This window comes from Antechinus flavipes, chromosome 2 (assembly GCF_016432865.1).
Source record: "Antechinus flavipes isolate AdamAnt ecotype Samford, QLD, Australia chromosome 2, AdamAnt_v2, whole genome shotgun sequence".
NCBI lineage: Eukaryota > Metazoa > Chordata > Mammalia > Dasyuromorphia > Dasyuridae > Antechinus > Antechinus flavipes.
In genome coordinates this window covers 372,628,811-372,650,618 of record NC_067399.1, presented here as the reverse complement: position 1 = coordinate 372,650,618, position 21,808 = coordinate 372,628,811, and the positions used below count along the sequence as shown (strand labels likewise).

The following is a 21,808-nucleotide window of genomic DNA, read 5'->3' as shown; positions in this document are numbered from 1 at the left end:
AAATTATATACACACAGACATGTGTAATGTGTAAATGTGAAAGTTGCTCTAAGATGTAAAACATTTTGAGAATTCATAGAAGATAGAGATTGCTTTGAAATGAGCCTTGAAGGCTGGGTGGGCTTTTGGTAATCGGGGATGAGCCTAAAGATATTTTAGAAGTAAGGCATAATGTTAGGAAAGACAAGAAAATGAGCACATGCCCTTGTATGTGTATGATGTGTATGATAACCAAAGTTAAGTGGGTAAAGATGGCAAGGTAAGATTGATATTAATTTTTGTTAGTTAAGGTAATTGCAAAGGATTTTTATTTTATTTTATCTTGTACATCTGCTCTTTTTATTTCTTCATTCAGCATATTTGGAACTGATAATAGATCAAATAATGGCAGCCTTACATACTGTCCCTGATGGAGAAAAGTTAACAAATTTTTTACACATTTTTTATCTGCTGAATATCCTTCTTGGCTCATTTGTATGTTTCATCAGTCTTCTTCACTTGTAGGAGGAGATGAATTGAGATTAAAAACAAACTCCATTCAACAAAGAAATTGATTTTTAAATGTGTATAGTTGACAGAATGTCTTGACATTAAGAAGTCATATTCAAATCAAAAATACATATTTTAGACTTAGGACCAAATGTGTGGTAATGGGCTGAAGCATTTAACTTCAGTGGGTCTTTTCTTATCTCTAAAGTGGGGATAGTCATTCTAAACTACCTACCCTTAGGGTTGTTGTGCCTCAACGAGGTACTGGGTTTTGTAACCTTTAAAGTTGATGTAATATCAGCTATCATCATCATTACTACAGTTATTCTTCAGTATTTCAAAAGTAGGGAAGCAGTTAAGTAGTCTGTGGGAGGTATAGTCAGCATTGTTAAGCTCAAGGTAGAAATATACTCAAGAAAAGAGTCGAGAAGCCGAAATAACTAATTTGCAATTTGCAAGTGATCCTTAATTTTTAAGATAAGGACCTTGTGAGTAGTAATTTCCTCTTTTATTTTTGTTGATGGAATTTACTTAATTCCTTTTTGGGTGAAAAGGATGCTGATAGATTCTCCTTCACAGTAAAAAATGTAGTTGTGCTGTAATAGTTCACTGATTAATTAAAGCCAAAACTTTTGAATTATTTATGTACCATAAAATATGCTCATGAAATTAAATATGAACTTTTCAAAAAATTTATTGAGAAAGTGTTTGCAATGAATGGATGCCCATCAATTGGAGAATGGTTGAGTAAATTGTGGTATATGAACATTATGGAATATTATTGTTCTGTAAGAAATAACCAGCAGGATGAATACAGAGAGGATTGGTGAGACTTACATGAACTGATGCTAAGTGAAATGAGCAGAACCAGGAGATCATTATATACCTCAACAATGATACTGTTGTTATATGTATTCTGATGGAAGTGGATCTTTTCGATAAAGAGAGCTAATTCAGTTTCAATTGATCAAGGATGGACAGAAGCAGCTACACCCAAAGAAAGAACACTGGGAAATGAATGTAAACTGCTTGCATTTTTGCTTTTCTTCCCGGATTATTTATACCTTCTGAATCCAATTCTCCCTCTGCAACAAGAGAACTGTTTGGTTCTGCACATATATATTGTATCTAGGATATACTGTAACCTATTTAACATGTAAAGGACTGCTTGCCATCTGGGGGAGGGGGTGGAGGGAGAGAGGGGAAAAATCAGAACAGAAGTGAGTGCAAGGGATAATGCTGTAAAAAATGACCCTGGCATGGGTTCTGTCAATAAAAAGTTATTTAAAAAAAAGAGAGAGAGAAAGTGTTTTCAAATGGGCATCAGTTAGACTGGTATCACTTCATACCTCTCAGATTGGATAAATGACAGGAAAAGAAAATGATAAATGTTGGAGGGAGATGTGGGAAAACTGGTGCACTAGTGCATTGTTGGTGGAGTTGTGAAATGATCCAACCATTCTGGAAAACAATTTGGAACTATGCCCAAAAGCCTATAAAATTGTGCCTGTTCTTTTATCCAGCAGTGTTAATACTCATAAAAGAGGGGAAAGAACTCACATATGCAAAAATGTTTGTAGCAATCCTTTTTGTAGTGGCAAGGAATTGGAAATTGAGTGCATACTCATCTGTTGGAATGGCTGAATAAGTTATAGTATATGAATGTAATGTTATTTTCTATAAGAAATGATGAGCAGGTTGATTTTAGAAAAGCCTAGAATCATTAATATAGTGAAATGGGAGGGAAGAGATCAATTTAGGAAGTCTTTTGCTTTGCAATTTTTATTTATTTCTGCTCCAGCAAAACAAGATGAAGTTGATTTATTGAAAAAAAAATTTTATAGGTATTTTACTATTTAGAACTGATAATACTGAATCTTTGCTTACGAGTATATTGTGATAAACTGGCTACATATTATATCCTAATAACATTCATTGTTTCTTGACAAGTAGATGGGCAGAATTATTGTATTATTATAAATATTTATATATACACAAATATTATGTATAAGTAAGAGCTTTTATTGATTAAAAGCAGTATGCTATCCTTAATGCTATACTTTTAATGATAACTTATGGTTAAAATACTTTACAAACATTATTTCACTTGAACCTTATAACCCCTCTGATGTACTTTAGGTATTTTTACTATTGAGGAAATGATAAAGGTCATATGCTTATTAGTAAATGTTGGGGATAAGGAGGGGTATGGGATTTGATAATAGATCTTTTCTAAAAAGTTTAGTGCTTCACCATAATCCCATAGTAGGCTTAAGTGAAATATAATTGAATAGAGGAATGCTTCCTGCCATTTGCTATTGGGTCTCCCTGCCCCGGGTCTATGTGTCCAGTCCATTCTCCCATTTAACCACCAAAGTGATTTTCTCAAAGTGCAGGTCTGACCACGGCACCCTATCCTTCCTATGCAATAATTTATAATAATAATTTAGTGGATCCCTCTATCCATTAGAATCAAAACTAAAAAATTTAGCATAAAAAGTCCTGTATAACCTCTTCTGCCTTTTCAATCTTAAAAATGGACCAGTAACTAGCAAGGTTCTTATCTCAAAAATTTGACTTACCTTAAACTGAAGTGTAGCTTAGAGTTATTTTTTTCAGTACTGATAAGTTATTTTTATTTCTTGTCTCCCTCTCTGGGTTTATTTCTGCCTACATTTACAGTGCTGTATTTTTCTCAGACTACACAATTGACTCTTCACCATATACTCTTTTAATGAGTGATACTGATTTCCTCTTGGCTATTACTTGAAAAAGACACTCCATCTCTCAACACTGGCTTTTCTCTGATTGTTATTCTTACCCCTCCCTTCTCCCCCTCTATCTGTTGCCTCCTCACCTCTGCCTTCTAGCTTCCTTAAATCTCAACTAAAACCTCATCTCCTATAGAAAGACTTTCCTAACTCTTCCCAACCATGAAGGATTTCCTCCTTCTGGTTCCTTCTGTTTCCTATTTATCCAGTGTATAGCTTGTTGTATGTAATTCTTTGCTTGTCTCTCCCATTAGACTCTTAAGTTCCTTGAGAACAGAGATTTTCCTTGGCTTCCTTAGCACAGTGCCTGGTACTTAATAAATGTTTATTGACAGACTTCTTCCCACCTACAACAAAAGCTAATGTGTCTCCATTCAAAGTATTCTAGGATAGAAAAATAAAAGAGAATTAAAATACAGTATTAGATCTTCTCCTGTTAATGCTGTTCATTTTTTCCTCCCTCCTTCCCAAACCCCTATTATTTTTGTACTATAGAAAAATTCACTTGAAACTAGATAGGATCTTTTTAAAAAAATTAATGAGAAAGTATTTCTAAATGAGCATCAGTAAAAGCTAGTACCATTTCCAAATGAGCATCAGTAAAAGCTAGTACCACTGATATAATGAAATGGTAATGAAAAGAGAGATTTATGAGGTGTTATTTTAATTTTTTTTTACTCATGAATGAGAACAGAACATACAGCTGACCTATTGAAAAAAAATAAATTTATAGACAATTTACTAATTAAAATAAGTGTGATCATTTGCTTAAAATGTGTAATTTTTCTCTATCACTAATAGTAAATAGGATTATTATTTGGTGTAATAACAATTCTAAGAGCAGCTATAAAAGATATGTACTAATAATAGTGTCTGCGTCACTAGGTTAGCATTCATTTTTCTGTTTCACTATAAGAATGGTATAGTGTAAACTCTACTATAAAGGAAAGAGTTCTCTTAGAATCAGTGCCCTACAGTTTCAAGTCCTGGTTTTAATATTTACTGGCTCACTAGTAGGTGACTCATGCGAGTCACCTAACTTCTTAGTGCCTCAATTTCTTCATGTATAAAACTTACAAGATTTATTTCATAGGTGTTCTGGGGAAAATACTTTCTAAGTTTAAATAAATATTTGTTTTGTGTTCATAAATACTTCTTATTTAGGACATCTCAAGCCAACTGACTGCTAGTAAAATGTTTTTTAAAAAATCTCATTTTTTGCTTGTTTATTAGTGATTATCAATTGATAGTTTGCATAGTCTTTATTACTTGGTTGCATTTCATGCTCTCAGATTTTCTTATACTTGTAAGTGTATAAGTATACTTACACACACACACACACACACACACGAAGAGGGAGGGAGAGACTAAAATTCAGAAGAATAAGCTATGGCTGATGAGAAAAATTAAGGAGGGAAAGAAAAACATTTTTAGCTATATAATTATAGCCTTTTTAGGTTGTAAGTTTGCTTTACATATATTATCTCATTTGATTATAACAATCCTGTGAAATAGGTACTATTATTCCAAATTTTTCACTTAGGATTACTCTTCACCTGAGAAATTGTTACACAACTTTGGTATACAAGTATATAAAATAGGGATATGAATCAAACGATGCTCATCAATTGGGGAATGGCTGAATAAGTTATATGTGAATGTAATGGAATATTATTATTCTATAAGAATTGATGAGCATGCTGATTTCAGAAAAGCCTGGAAAAACTTATGTGAACTAATGATGAGTGAACTGAGTAGAATCAGGAAGACTTTGTACACAGCAAGATTATGTGATAAGCAATTATGACAGACATAGCCCTTTTTAGTAATGCAGTAATCTAAGACAAGTCTAAATAAACTTTGGATGGAAAATGCCCATTCACTTCCAGAGAAAGAACTTGGACACTGAATGTGGATTGAAGCATATTATTTTCATATTTTTGTTTTCTTTTGTTTCATTTCTTTCTTTCTCATGGTTTTTCTCTTTTATTCTGATTTTTTTTTTTCCCTAACATGATTCGTATGGAAGCATGTTAAAAATGATTATATATGTATAACCTATATTAGATTGCTCTTTTGTAGAGGGGGAAGGGAAGGAGAAAAAACTAGGAACTCAAAATCTTACAAAAGTGGATGCTGAAAACTATCTTTACATGTAATTGGAAAAATAAAATACTATTGAATTTTTTTAAAAAGCTTTGTTCTAAATCACTATTGATTAGAGAAATGCAAATTAAAACAATTCTGAAGTAACACCTCACACCTACCAGATTGGCAAATATGACAGAAAAGGAAAATGATCAATGTTGGAGAGAATGTGGGAACTTTTGAACACTAAGCACTCCTGATGGAGTTATGGAAACAAATTGTAGTATATAATTGTCGTAGACTATTACTGTAGTAGTATGATGAGCAGGATTCCTTTTTGTTCTGATCTTTCACAGCATAACTGTGAAATACTTTTAACATGACTGTCATATGTAACCTATATTAGATTGCTGTCTTGGGAAGGAGAAAATTTTGGAACTCTTAATGTTCTTAAAAATCAATGTTGAGAACTGTCTTTACATGTAATTGAAACAAGATAAAATATTAAGTCAGAAAAAAGAAAGAAATGATGATTTCAGAAAAACCTGAAAATATTTTAATGTAGTGCTACAAAGTAAAGTGAGCAGAACCAGAAGAGGATTGCATACAATAACAGCAATATTATATGATGAACATCTGTGAATGAATTAGTTCTTTTTAGCAATACAATAAATATTCAGTTGTACCCAGTAACAATAATATTGTAACAATGATCAACTGTGAAAATTTTGATGTTCTGATCAAGACAATGATCCAAGACAATAGTTAAAGTATGTAAGGTGAAAAATGCTTTCCCCTCTAGAGAATGGAGTCTGAATGCACAGTGAAACCTTTTTTCTTTAATTTTTTTTCCTTACCTCCTCTTCTCTCTCCTTCCCTTTTTCCCTTTTTTTCTTCCTGTTTTCTTTCACAGAATGACTAATATGCAAATATGTTTTATATGGTTATGCATGTTAATTTGCTGTCTCAGGGAGGTGGCAGGGGAGGGAGAGAATTTGAAAATCAAAAACAAAGTGAATGTTAATTGTTTTATTGTAATTTTGGGGAAATAAAATATTATTTTTAAAAAAGAAAAGGTTGTACTAAATTTGACTTTTTTCCTTGATTCACATGGTTGAAAGGACTGGAAGTTCACTAGGGTACTACAGATATAATTGACATGAAACCTTTGTCAAATTCTGAACTAAAATTATATGTCTTGTAGGTAAGCTGGAGACATGTAGATTAGATGATAGCATTGGTGTTTTTGAAACTGGTTGAATGACTAGGTCCAAAGAATAGATATTAAATGGGAAAATGGCCTGAGTCCATGTTAACTTGGAATCAGTCAATCATGGTTGTATCTTTAAAAAACTAGGGAAGTTTGGAAGAAGAGGAGGGAGAAAGATGATTTCAGTTTTGTACATGTTAAATTTAAGATTTGGGGGGGCAGTTGATAAATGGTTAAAGGATATAAACAGAAAAATTTCAGATGAAGAAATTAAAAGCCATGTATAGTTATATTTTAAAAATTGCTCTAAATTACTTTTAGAAAAATACAAATTAAAACAACTCTGAGGTACCACCTCACCATTAGATTGGCTAAGATGACATGAAAAGATAATAATAAATGTTGGAGGGGATGTGGGAAAATTGGAATACTAATACTATGTTGGTGGAATTGTGAACTGATCCAACCATTCTTGAGCATTTTGGAATTATGTCTAAAGAACAGTAAAATTGTGCCCATGCTTTGATCTAGCAGTATTACTACTGGTTTGTAACCTAAAGAAATCATAAAAGAGTTTGTCCACGTGTCCAGTTTGTAGCAGTTCTTTTTGTAGTGTCAAGGAGTTGGAGATTTACTGGATGCCTAGCAATTGGAAAATGGCTGAATAAGTTATGCTATATGAAAGTAATGGAATATTATTGTTATGTAAAGAAATGATGAGCAGGCTGATTTCAGAAAAGCCTGGAAAGACTTATAGGAACTAATGCTGAGTGAAATGAGCAGAACCAGGACACTGTAACAGTAACAGCAATATTGTGTGATGGATCAACTGTGATAGACTTGGCTCTTTTTGGCAATATAGTGATCCAAGACAATTCCAATAGACTTGAATGGAAAATGCCATCTGCATCTAGATGAAAAATGTGGATTGAGGCATATTATTTTCACCTTTTTATTTTGTTTTGCTTTGTTTTTGATGAGGCAATTGGGGTACAGTGAGTTGCCCAGGTCACACAGCTAGGAAGTGTGTCTGAAGCCAGATTTGAACTCAGGTCCTTCTGACTTCAGGGCTGGTGCTGTATCCACTGTGCCACCTAGCTGTCCCTTTCCTATTTTTTCTTTCCCAACATGTCTCATACAGAAACATGCTAAAAATGATTATACATGAATGACCTATATCAGATAGCTTGCTGTCTTGGAGAAGTGAAGGAGAAAGGGAGGAAAAAAATTAGGAACTCAATCTTTTTTTTGGGGGGGATTGAACAAGACATTTGTTTCAGGATCATAATTATGGTGGAATGATCTTAACCTTGTAGCCAGTACATGGTAAATTGAATATTGATTGACTGTTCAGAATGGACAGGTAAAAATGTTTTCAAATAAAAAAAGTTAAGAAATATATTGAGGGAAAAGGGTGGAAAATATACCAGTTAACACTCAAGAAAGTTCAGAAGAATTCTTCCAGCAACTTATCCAACATGCGATTCAATCTCTTCTATGATATCCCTGATGTCGGTCATCTACTTGAATATTATCAGAAATGGGGAAATCACTGCCTAGAGAGCCCATTTCATTTTTATAAAGCTTTAAGAGATAAAATAATCATTCTTATATGAATCCAGCTGGCCTCCATATTACATGGACCCTTTACTCAGTGGTGCAATTAGAAATGTTTAATAGTCTACTCTTTTAAAAAATGTATGCAGGCCTCAATTTTTAGGAGAATCAACATTCATATTTTCTCTATCACTTTCTTGTCAGGCAAGACAATAAAACAATAGGAAGTCCTGGTTGATAACATTTACTGATTCCTGGGGTGTAATTGGTCACATACAGCATTTATCAATTAGCTGGTTTGAAGTGGCCCCAGTACATTCATGAGCCTTAGCTTTTCTGGGTCATCTACCTAAAGCTACTCAGAATTGATCTTCCACATGATAACCTTTCACACAGTTATCCAAAGTATGGTGTAGTCAGGATGATCTAGGTTTCCATCCTGTCTCTGAAACTTTGTAGCATGTCACTTAACCTTTTTGAGACTTAGTTTCCTCATCTGTAAAATGGTAATAGCTGTTTCTGCTTTGAAGACTGAAACTTTGAAAACCATAAAGTGCTCTTAAAATGCCAGGTGATGACCCCCAGTCTCTACATTTTTTCCTTTATATCCCAAGAAAAACCTTTCTGATGCCTTCAACTTTTCCACACATCATTTGTAGATTGTTCATCATTTATCTGTCTGGGCACATGATCCAACTTGTCAAAATCCCTCTTAAAATGTAGTTCCCTACAGGAAACACAGTGTCAGATGTGACCCAGCCAGCACAGTGAGACCATTATATTCTACCTTCTGGATATAATATCTCTATTATTGCACCTGGAGATTCTATTAGCTTTTTTGGCAGCCCAACACCTTGTGGACTCAAATAGAGCTGGTGATTACCTAAAACCCTTAGGTTTGGAACTCAAAATCTTACAAACATGAATGTTGAAAATTATCTTTACATGTAACTGGGAAAATAACATACTATTAAAACAAAAATATTTAAAAAAGGAAAACTTGAGACATCTCAGTGCAATTTGCATGAACCTACCTAACTGTCCATAGGAAAGATGTAAAAAGAATAAGACTGTCTTTTTGACTCTCCAAAGTCTTGGTAAGGAGGGGCTTATATGAATGGGAAGCATACATTCTAGGAAGCAGGAAAAGGAGATGTAATTATGAATTTCCCAGCATGGAAAACAATGACATATGAACTGAGAAAGATTTTTTTTCCCTTGAATCCAAAAGACCCTTTTGTAGGAATTGATGCTTTGAGGGCCATGTGTAAAACAGACCATGGGTCTAAATCAGAAGGCACTCGATGCTCCACGAGGGGGGAAAGTCATTTACAGCTGTTAATTCCAGAACATTGCTATTACTTTATACAGTATATTTCACTTTGTTCGTGGATAATTTTCCAGGGTTTTTTTTTTTTTTTTTTCTTTCCCTGAGAACATCCTGCTGATCATTTCCCAGAGAACAATAATATTCCATAGGACAATATTTTTTCATTATAAGTGCTTCAGAATTGTTTTGGATGATTGTACTGGTCAGAGTAGTAGCTAAGTCAGTCCACAGTTGAAAAACTTTATATTTCTATACTGTGTACAGTGATCTGGTTCTACTCACTTCATTTTGCATCAGTTCATATAAGTCTTTCTAAGTTTTTCTAAAAACATCTTGCTTATTGTTTCTTATATCACAAATTATCCATCACAATAATATAGGTGATCTTCTCTATTTCCACTTTGCCACCACAAAAAGAGCTGTTATTATTTTTGTGCACATAAGTTTTTTCTTTTTCATTGATCTCTTTGGGATGCAGAGCTTATAGTGCTATTGCTGGACCAAAGGTATGCACAGTTTTCATAGTGTCATATTGCTTTCCAGAATGATTGCATCAGTTCACAATTCCACCAACAATGTGTAAATGTATGGATAATTTTCAATAAAGTGGTTTCATTTGAATGATGCAGAGAATTAAAAGTACAAAAGGTTGATAAAAGAATAAGTTGGAGGCAGTGAGTATAAATACATTTTTTTCCCAAGGAGTTTGGTTGTGAAAAGGAAGAAAAAGATATACTACAGTTGTTGGAGGAGATAAAATAAGGTCTAATAAAAGTTTTATTATGTTTAAAATAATTGGGGGGATATGGATCCTTTGAAGATTGTAGAGAAGGAATCTACTGATAGAGTAAAGGGCTAGTTGTGTGTCAGGTACTGTGCTAAGTCAAGGGATTACAAACTGAAAAAAGTTAGATGGCTGCTCTCAAGGAGATTAAATTCTAATTGGGGAAACCAGAACATAAAAGAGAATATGAATACTGGCCCTCAAATGAGGCAGAGACTTGTTCACCTATTAGATACAGGGGTCCTCAAACTACGGCCCGAGGGCCAGATGCAGCAGCTGAGGATGTTTATCCCCCTCATCCAGGGCTATGAAGTTTCTTTATTTAAAGGCCCACAAAACAAAGTTGTTTTTATTTTACTATAGTCCGGCCCTCCAACAGTCTGAGGGACAGTGAACTGGCCCCCTATTTAAAAAGTTTGAGGACCCCTTGCATATTTTCTGGAGGAGAATCAAAAGTTCTGACAAAGATCCTCCAGGAAAATGAAGACAGTGGTTCAAGTGCAGGTATCAGTGATGTGGCTCAACTCCTATGGAAGGTATGGCAATAACCCTAAGACCATCTGGCCTTGGGAGTGATGTAGTTGGAAATGGTGTATTTCTCTTCCCTTCAACTATCTTGCCCCAGTTTGCTTTATATGACCAGGATACTAATGCAGCAAATATTGATGGCTGTCAGATGACAGTTGCCTGTTGGTCAACAAACAAAGTTTCTGAGACTAATGAGCAAGAATAAAAAGTTGACACTTTTTGATATTTGACCCAGTGATATTTTAGGTTTAAAAATTTACTTTCAAAAGGTTCCCTCTCTCCTCTTTTCCCCACCTCCCAACTCTGTCCAGAGAATTATGAATACTGCACCTGCATGCAGAGTCAGAACCCCAGACCCTTCTTTGGTTCCATCTCTAATAAGCCATAAAATTAGCATATCACTGAGGTGAAGCACCTAGTTTCTCTAATTTTTCTCTATAAATTTATCTTCTTGTTCCTGGTTTTTTGCTAACTTTTTTGGGTATTTAGTCAACTTAAATTGATGTTATAATTATAATAAATCTTGTCCCTTGACGTGGAAATGTGTCCAACTCTGCACATTTTTTTGAGATACTTCATTATGTTGGTCTGGAACTCCCAACATTTTTGAGGTCTCCCTTGTTGAACCCCAACACCAAGGGTTTAGAAAAATGGTAGGTGGAATGATTTTTTTTTCAAGCAAAGATTTTGTGACCATTTGTTCAGGTTCAAGTTGAATTAGATGGCTTTTGAGATCACTCTGGAAAGACTGGTTCTCTTCTAAAATTATTTTTTAGAAAAAAAGTTTTGTTTTTTTAAATGGCTGATTGATTTCATTGGCACAGGAAACTTTTGGCAAGAATTTTCAGAGAAAAAGAAGTTCCTTAACCCAATGCATATTGACAATTATATAATTGAAAAATGAAGTGACTTTTCTGATCAGGCTGCTCTCTACACTACACTATGCTATCTTTCTTGTGTGTTTAATACAAATAAATTTAGGTTCCCAGATACTCTCTACCACTTTTTTGTGAATTTTGAGTTATTTTTCTAGTGGTGGTGTTGGAGCTGCACTGAATGGGTGTTTATAAATGTGCCAGAGGATCAAAATGAAGCTAATTCACATGGGAATTGACTCAGGTGACCCCAGCCTCATTAGTACCAATTCTAACTAACTGAATTAATATATAGCTAAGGCTTACCTGCTGTATAGACAAGTATCAGAATGGGGACAATTTTTTATTTATTATCATTCTTGGAAAAGTCTTTTTCTAAATAGCTACTTTTAGAAAGAGGAAGGTGCCAGTGGGGTTGATGATACCTGTTCGCATTTGAGACAAAAGATTTTTTCTTATAATTAAAGAAAATTAAGATTGTAAATATATACATTGTTCAGTTTAATCCTACAACTTCAGTTTTTTTTAAAATGTCTTCCTTTTTGTTAGTTAAATTTATGTTGGATGAGCAAATAATTTTTACCCAAATTATTTGCCTGAAGTGTGTTAGGCACTTAAGTCTAATATGTCAATATTTATCAGTATGCTTATTGACTTAGTCTTTTTTTGCATAGTGATAATTTTGAGGGATTTTTGTAAATATTTTAATCCTATATATACATAGTATTTTGTGATCTTTTTACAAAAATAGATGCCCCTATGTGATGTCAAAAAATTTTGGGTTTTAAAAGGCAATAGCAATGAAATCTAAGTTTTTGCAGAATTTATCAAATTATATAGATCTGGTGATTTTAGATGACAAAGAATCCTACTCTGGTTAAATTTTGGGAAGGAGCTCATCAGCAGTTTGATCTTAAAGATCATGGGTCTTACACATATAGCTGATAACTTCTTATTTAACAGAAAAGGAAACTGAGGTTCCAAAAATTTAAATTATGTATAACATATATTGGATTATTTGCCATGTGGAGGAGGGATGAGGGGAAGGAGGAAAAATTTGGAACACAAGGATTTGTAAGGGCCAGTGTTGCAAAATTATCCATACATATGTTTTGAAAAGAAAAAGAAATATATTGTTAAGAACTATTCTTTATCACACTAAGTAGAAATGAGTCAAGTGTATTAGGAATATTATGAGATTTCAACTAGTCTTAAGACTGTTTTATGTTCTGTTTTTACTCTTCTGGTTAGATTTCGCATTGTTTCATGTTAATGAAATCCTTTATTCTGACCTTTGTTTATGATTGAATCATTTAGGATTAGAGCAAAATTTTCAAATTTTTTAAAGGAGCTTTTTTCCATCTCAGAATGAGAGCATCGTAATGCATTTGACATAGATATTGTATATTAATTAGTTAATGTTATAAAGTGCTGTTAAAGATGAAAGACTTTATATAACTAAAATTTATTATCTAGTTGATAAGCCTCTTGAATAATTATGTTGAGGGTGCTGAAACAATATTTTTTCATTTTTATCCTTTTGGGATGTTATCAGGAAAGTTTAGGCTATTTTTAGTTGTTCTCCCAGATCTTTTACATTTATAGATTTAGACCATAAATAGAATGTGTACTTGATAGAAACACTATATGGACTAAATTTGAGCCTATTTCCTACAATCATGGATTTTTGTTTGTTTGTTTGTTTTGTGAAACAAGTTAGAACCTTTGAATGATTATAAAACTTTACTCCTAGATTGTCATCCTTACATACCTTTTAAAAATTCTGAGCAACAGACCGTCATTTCTAGTCACAATTATAAATGATTGATTTTTTTCTCCCCATTTCTAGGACCCTTCATGTCAAATGTGACAGGGTATTTTCTGGGGAGAGAAGAGTCACCAGGCTCTTTTATTTTAATGTCAAATGAATTCTCTTTCCCATATGTACAACAAGTCTTCAAAAAACACTCCCCCCTCTCCCACACACACACACACACACACACACACACACACTAAATTCACACTGCAGCCAGAATTTAGTTTGGAACTCACTTTTTTTGGGGGGGGTTGTAGACATTGATGATAAAATGTAAATGAATTTGAGGTTCGTGGATTTTGAACCAGCTAAAAAATGTTAAATTTAAGAGATGCCAACACATCATTTTATAGTGAGTATGAATAAATATTTTTCTTTGTACAAAACTGTTAAGAGTATATATATTTAGGTTGTCTTAATCCAGAGATAGATTTTAGTACTTTTGATCTGTATCTTGTTTCAGAAGTTTTCAGTGTATATCAAAAGAATATGTGTAGGAGTTTTGTTTTGTGTTTGTTTTTGGTGAGAGGGCATAGAGGGAATCAAGTCTGGTTTTTCATTAATCCTAATTACTTTTTTCTTTTGTAAAAATTTTATTAATAACTTGGAAAGTTATTTTATCAAAATAATTTACAAATGGAGATGCTAGAGCATTTTCTTTTTTTTTTTTCAAATTGAAGTTTTTTATTTTCAAAATGTATATATGGATAATTTTCAGCATTCACTCTTACAAAATCTTGTGTTCTAAAATTTTTCCTTCCCTTTTTCCCCACTCCCTCCCCTAGATGGCAAGCAATCCAATATATGTTAAATATATCCAATCTATGATCTCCTGATTCAGTAGAGCATTTTCTAATGCTAAAGCAGAAATACTTCTTTCTCTTAAAAATCTATGGTTTTTTGGGGCAGCTAGGTGGAGCACCAGCCCTGAAATCAGGAGGACCTGAGTTCAAATGTGGCATACGACACTTAATACTTCCTAGAGGTGTGACTGTTGTGACCTTGGGCAAGTCACTTAACCCCAATTGCCTCAGCAAAAAGAAAAAAAAAATCTATGGTTTTTGTATCATTTTAAAAAGTTATTTTTTGAATTTGAACCTCCTTTTCAACACGAGGTAACGTAAGATTTGGATCTCAAGTTGGAATTAAACTACTCATTCTCTATCCTTTCCACTGAGAAGTAGCTATGATCTTCACCTATAGAAGTCTGAAATTTTCCAGTTACTTTTCATTCAATAAGCATTTGAAGCTTCTAATACTTGTCAGGCATAGTAATAAATATTGTGAAACTAAACTCTCAAGAAAGTTACATTCAAATTGGGGGAACAATATGTGCATGGAAAATTAAGTACTAATTATCTACAATATAATTTCCTACAGAGACCCCTAGTAGCTGAGGGAATCCAGATAGGCTTCCTGTAGCATTTAAAATAAGCAAGGAAGTCTTAGGCATAGTTGAAGGATTGCATTTCAAGACTGTAGGAATAACTTTGTATGAAGGCCTAGAGATGGGACATAGGATATTGCTTTTTTGAGAACAGTAAGCAGACCGCTTTTGGTGAAAAAGTAACATAAAATAGTTCTGTAGATATCGTTCTGAACTAGATTGTGAAAGATTCTCTAAAGCTAAACTAGAAAGCTTGTATTTGAAACTAGAGGCAACTGGGAGTCAATAGACCTTCTTATAATTATTTTCTTTCTGTGTGAAAACTTAAAGATTGTTTTTAAAAATGTTAACAAAGAACAAGGAGGAAAATTGAACTTGTTTCTTAGAAATTTTTATTTAAAGAAATACAGATAGAAAATAAAGGAGTAACAAAATTGTATTTGTGGTACTTTCACTTTTTTCTTTTGTGCATTTAAATATTTTATTGAATTTTTTAAATGTTTATTTATACTAATGAGAGGAGCAGAGTAAAGGGAGTTAAATCAATACATTGATCATGTCTGAGAATTCAAATCTAGTTCTGTTACTTCTAGTCCACTTCATCTCTGCAAATGGGTAGAAGATAAACTTTATCATCAGTCTTTTGAAGTTCTGAAGGTGGCACAAAATTCTTTTCTATCATGTCACTTAGCAAATTATTCCTCTAGTTTTGCTTTCTAGGGTTATTAAAAAAATCTTCTTTCCTCTACCCTTTCATCCCCAATTAGAAAAGCGAAAAAAACAAAATGTGGGTTTTAGACATTAATGTCAAATTTAATTCCCAAATTGACAACTCTCAACTTAGATTTTTGGCTTCATCACTCCCAGATAGCTTACTTCATCATGAATCTTTTGTGATGAGTTTCAAAGATGATCAGTCTTATCAAAATTGATTGTCTTTTACAATATTGTTGTTACTGTATAAATTGTTCTATTTTGATTAGAGGTCTAGTAGATGGGATCTTTGAGATTTTAAATTTGTGTCATGAAAGGATGAATAGTAGTTTCCTTCATAGAAATAGAGGATTTTAAATGCAAATCTGAGTGGTTGAAAAATAAGTTTTGTTTTTGAAACATCCAGTTGGAAATGTCCAAAATGCATTTGGTGATGGTGGGATAGACTAAATTTATAGATCTAGTGGCTGTCTGCATAGAGGTTGTAGCTGAACTTATGGGAGCTGATGAGGGCAATGATAGTTTGTACAAAAAAAGAGTACCCTACACTTGTGTGTAGAGAGGTGGGACAAGGATGATTATTTAGCAATGAAGACTAAGGAGAGTCCAAACTAATATGAGAAGAATCAGGAGACAATAGTGTCTAGAGAGGGAGAATACTTAATGTAATAATGTCTCACTCTTCCTCTTTTTGCAATATTTTAAAATCAAAATAAATTTAAAAATGAATTTTAAAAATCAAAATGAATTATTTCTTAGTAATTATGGAAAATTTTTAAGACATTAAAAATCAGTTCTCAACTTATCTTACTATAGAAATTTACTGTATTAGATATTAAAATGTTTATTATATTAGATATTAAGATGTATTAGTATCATTATGGAAATAGTGTAGCCATTTTTACTACATAGGCTTCTTTGAACAGATCTTGGTGGGGTCAGTTCTTAGATCACACTTTGAGAGTATTGCATTGTCATATAATGCCAGAAACCTGTATTATAGGATGAAGAAAGTAGCAATAACTGTACTCACACTTTTCCTCCAATCCTAGTAAATTCACTGGGGGAGGGGAAAAGTTAGGAGAGAAAGAATGGGAATGATAAGATAATGTGATCATTTAGGTCCCGGTCTGTTTTGGTATAGTTCATTATTTTATCAGACTCACTGTCCATTTATTAAAAATCATTTGCCATGTTAATTAGAATATTTTAAAAGTCGTCCTTTATTTCACCAATACTTTTCTCCCTTCACTTAATAGTGTCCCTTTAGGGATTAGAGATCTTTTCCAAGAAGTCTGGGTCTGTTGACTAGATCACCTCTACCTTCTTTCAGCTCTAAACCTATGAGCTTATGTAGGGAGATGATTTGAATATGATGGAAATTTGTTTTGTTTTTATTTTTCTTTAGAAGGAAAAGAGATTTTGACCTAAATGAGGAGGGAAAATAAAGAAGCTTCTATCATACTCAATCTCTACAAGGTTAGAAGTGAACTGACTCCAGAAGCTCTATAAGCTTTGGGATAGTAAGATATAAGGAAGAAGCCTGGACAGGCTTGAAGAAGATAGATTTGACTGCTTTTCCTGCTGCTCTCTGTTCCTATTTCCTTTCCTCCCAAATAGCAAGTGGTTCTTTTGTGTTAATCTTTTTCTGAAAGTGACCTGCCAGCATCCATAACTTCTGCAATTGGAAGAAAGACTTAACATAACTACGATATATTTATCTTGCCTTTGTTTGTCTTCCCTTAAGACTAAGTCATACTGTTAATAATCATCACTTATTTAAAAGGGATGGTAGCTGTTAGGAAGCCTGCTAGGGAAAAAAAAAAATCCTTTTTTTTTTTTTTAATCTAGTTTTACTTTTTTTTTTTTTTGACAAAAGGTAATTTTTTTTGTTTTTGTTTTTGTTTTTGGTTTTTTTTTTTTTTAAGAAGGATTATAGACAAAATGAAGGATACAGTAGACACCAGGAATGGCAAATATGAAATAGAATTGGGAGAGCATATGCTTAGACTAAGGAAAAAGACATATTTCCCCCAGGGAACTCAGAATTAACCAGGAGAAAGGAAATACTCCATGAGGTGGGAGAGAGCCATTGTCTGGCAGGTTAGACTGGTCAGAGTTAGCTAGACTAAGGATAATGGTCCCATTAGAAGGAAGGTCCTATGTGGGAGAGAAAGAGACTATCTCATAATGGACTTAGTCCTCAAGAGAATTTAGCAATCTAATTCAACTCTTAAGAAATCTTACCAAAAAAGCAACTTTGCTTAGGAACACATTTTAATTTTTTGGTTTAGGAGTCAAGAAATCTACTTTCCAATCTAGCTTGATCTTGTATTGAATCCTTTTCATAATGTCTACTGCTTTCATGCTTTGTATAATCTTTTCAGACATTCCAATTATGAGAAATCATATGGTTTCGAATAATTGCTGAAATAAATTTCTAGGTTTCTTATGTTTGTTTTTCAAAGTTCCCATTCAGAAATATTTTTAAAGTATTTCCCCCTCTCAGGGATTGTACTCAGTTTTGTAAAATAAGTTATCCCTGGTTACAAGTCTAATTTTTTTGCCTTTTGGAGTATTGTATTCCAAATCTCTTTTATAGTTATAACTATCAGGTCTTTTGTGATTACAAATATAATTTCCCGGGACTTGCATTGTTTCTTTCTAGGTGCTTACAGTATTTTTTTCTCTTTGAAAATATGCTCTGGATTTTCGCTATGCTATTCTTGAACCTTTTTGGGAGGAGGGAGTTCCTTTTGAGGTACTATTTTATTTCTCTTTTTAGTGTGCCCTTTCATTTTACTAGATCTGAGTATTTGTCATTTGAATTCTTAAAATATTGTGTCTAGGCCTTTTCCTCTTTTATAGTTTTCAGGCAGTCTAATATTTCTAATATTTCTTCTTCCAGGTTAGTTTTTTTTTTTTTTGCTTTGTTTTCTTTTGTTTTAAATATCAGATAGATTTCCTTCTAATTTTTTTAAAATTAAATTTCTCAATTGTGTTATAATATTTCTTATTTACTCATTGGAATACTGATTTCTGTTCAGTCTAGTCTAATTTTCAGGGAGTGTGTTAATTTTATCACTTTCTCTTCTGAGTTACTTTTGTTTCCTTGACAATAATGTGAATTTTGCCTTGCTTTTTTGGATTTCATCATTACACCATACTGGAGTGGGGCCTTTGGGAAGAGGAAATATCTTACTCCCATTTGGGGACAAGTGCAAATAGTCATCCTCTTTCATCTATAATGAGATGAGAGTTATTAGGGAAGTATAACACTAGGAAGAGTGAGAGGTGGGGGCTTTGAGAGGTAGAACCATAAGGGAAGACAAGATGGGAAGACCCCCAACATGCCTCTCCGGAATAGACTGATTATTACTTGGGCTCTTTGACCCCAGTCACCTGCCAAGGAAAAGCTCAGATGTCTCCATCCATAGTTGCAATGTAGTACTTTAGTGGAAATGGGCTTAGAACTTCATGTGGTGATGGAGTGGGTGGTCTGCTGGTCCACCTCACAGAAGACAATCTCCAGTTTCAGGTTTGAAGCTGATCCCATCCATGGCCCCTCAGGCTGATACCTTTAATATTCTTCATAGGGCAGAGACTAGTGTTTGTGACCCAAATTCTACAGCTGCTCCCCTGGCAGTGAGTTTTGAATGTTAGGTTCCCATTTCATTTCCCCCATAAGCCCTGTGGTTTTGATTACTCAATTTTGTGTAGCACAGTGATTTTTATGAACAGATAATGTTGTGTTATAGCAGAATTCCCCATATAGTAATTCTGAATCTAGTGTTCTATTACTGTATCTGCTTCTTGATTGATTCTTAAAAATCTAAATGCTATAATACAACTTTATAAAAATCTATTTTCTAAATGGTTTTTGGGGGTGGGAAGTGGTGTTATACCTTAGGTAGTATAGGGTTAGTATAATATTCAGGGTTCTATGGGCTATATATCATTGTCTTTCAGCAATTTGTCAACCTGTATGTGCAAACTCAGCCTGCTATTTCCACTCATCTTACTTGGAGCTTCTAATTCTTAGATAATGGTACAATAATTTGAGAACAGTGGTAAAATAATTTTATTATTCAAAGAGTTCTGGTCACTACTTTAAAAAATTTTTCTAGATAATAGACATGGATATTAATTTTTGTTTTGGCACCTTTTTCTCAAAGATTCCTATAATTGTAAAGCTATAAGTTGTTCTGATTTGAAATAATGGTTTTCTTACCTTTTTGTGACCTTCTAAAGGAAAGATAAATTTAAAAAATCAATTTTAAAAAATACGCCAGTAGAAGTATTTCCACATTTTAAAAAGCATTTGGTTTGCATGCTGATGGATGAATTTTCTTTGTCACATAATGTCAAGGTAAAGTTTAGGTAAGGATGAATAATCTTGTCAGAACATCCTATGGTTTACACACACACACACACACACACACACACACACACACACACACACACACACACACACACAATTTGGTTTTGCTTTTTGTATCTCTTAAAACAAGAAAATGTGTAACTTACTGTTTCTGGTTTGTTTTTTCCCCCCAAGCAAAAATTTCAAGACGCTCTCAGGAAAGAGAAAATCTTGGCATGCTGGTATGGTCACCTAATCAGAATCTATCAGAGGCAAAATGTAAGTTTTAAAAACAATTAAATTTTCTACTTTTTTTTTTTTTTGCCCTTTTCCAACCAAAAGTGCTTATTTTAGTTGTATTTTTCTTTACTTATATGTATGTAAATCTAATGAATTCATGGATTTGTGTGTAGAATTTTTATACTGCTAGGCAGCCAGCCATCACCAAAAAGGTCTTTAGTGATCTAGGCACAAACCTTTGAAAATTTTGTACCATGAGCTTTCATAATCATCCATTTTTTTCCCCAAAAGTGCTGTAGCAGCTGACACAAAAATAACATTGCTGAGGCAGGATTAGCGGCTCAGGCAGGGAGCACTGCAATACGGTAACTAATCCAGCTGGAACTTTTAGGATATTTTTAAGGTGCCAAAATTTGAAAAACCTTGGAATGTAATAGGAAAAATTACAATGACAAATGCATGTTGTAGAAAATGAGTTTTCTGTTGCTAAAAATTCAAAACCAGAAAGGCAAGATTAATTACAATGAGCTCTTTAAAAAAATTATAATTTATTTATGTCTGGTTTTAAAATTGTATTTGTGTCTTTAGCTACTTTGTTGTTTTTTCCTCTTTTGGTACTCCAGCTGTTAATAATTTTTAATGCTTATGTAGCTTTTTAGCATTTCTGGTTTCTTTCCACCCTGATGCTCTTCTCCTTTCCTCTCTTTCCCCCCAAACACACTCCTCTAAACATGTGTGCACATACATACCACGAAGTAATCTTAAAGATGAATTTTGTCATTTCAAAATCTTTGTTTTCTCCCAAGTAAAAAATAAGCCTTTTCCCTTTGAATAATTATTTGCAAAAATATAATCCTCTCTTTCTAAATTAATCTTTTACATTATATTTTTAAAGTTCCAAGTTGACTTCTTTTCTTCTCTCTCCTTTCCATTTTCCTCCCACCACCCCAGTAATAGAGAAAGCTACCATTTGGCATAAATAGATAGATATTTTGCATACTTTCCTATTAACTTTTTCTCTGGAAGTGGATACCATCTCTCTTCATAGGTCCTTTATAGCTGATTTGAATATTTATAATACTCAGAATAGTTTAGTCAGTCACTCTTTGAACCATATTGCTGTATACAATATTCTCTTGGTTCTCATTTAATTTTTCATTATTTCACGCAAATCTTTCCATGTTTTTCTAAAATCAGTGTCATTTCTTAATAGCAGAGTAGTGTTACAACCATATACCACAATTTGTTTAATTTTTTTTCCAATTTATTGGCATCTGCTCAATTTTTACAAAAGAAAGCTGTTGTAAATTTTTGAGAACATATAGGTCCTTTTCCTTTGATCACTTTAGGAAACAGATCCTCTTGTGATATTGGGCATAATATCAGATTATTTTCCAATATGATTAGATCAGTTTTTGGTTTTACCAACAATGTATTAGCATCCCAATTTTTCCATAATCTCCTCCAACATTTGTCATTTCCCCCTTCTAGTCAACTTGCTAGGTGTGACATGATATTTCAAAGTTATTTTACTTTGAATTTCTCCAATAAATAATGCTGTAAAGCATTTTTTATGTGACTAGCTTTAAAGAAATCATTTCTTCATCTAGAAACTGCCTGCTCATATTCTTTGATCATTTATCAATTGAAGAATAGCTT

At 33.3% G+C, this 21,808-nt stretch overlaps 1 protein-coding gene across 1 annotated transcript in view; it reads left to right on the top strand.

Annotated features, from left to right (window-relative positions):
• The window catches only part of RCOR1 (REST corepressor 1), a 105,354-nt gene that overhangs the window by 36,028 nt on the left and 47,518 nt on the right, over positions 1–21,808 (top strand). The window contains exon 3 of the mRNA XM_051978330.1: positions 20,105–20,188. Within this exon, the coding sequence (XP_051834290.1) occupies positions 20,105–20,188 (84 nt within the window). The remainder of the gene's footprint in view (positions 1–20,104; positions 20,189–21,808) is intronic.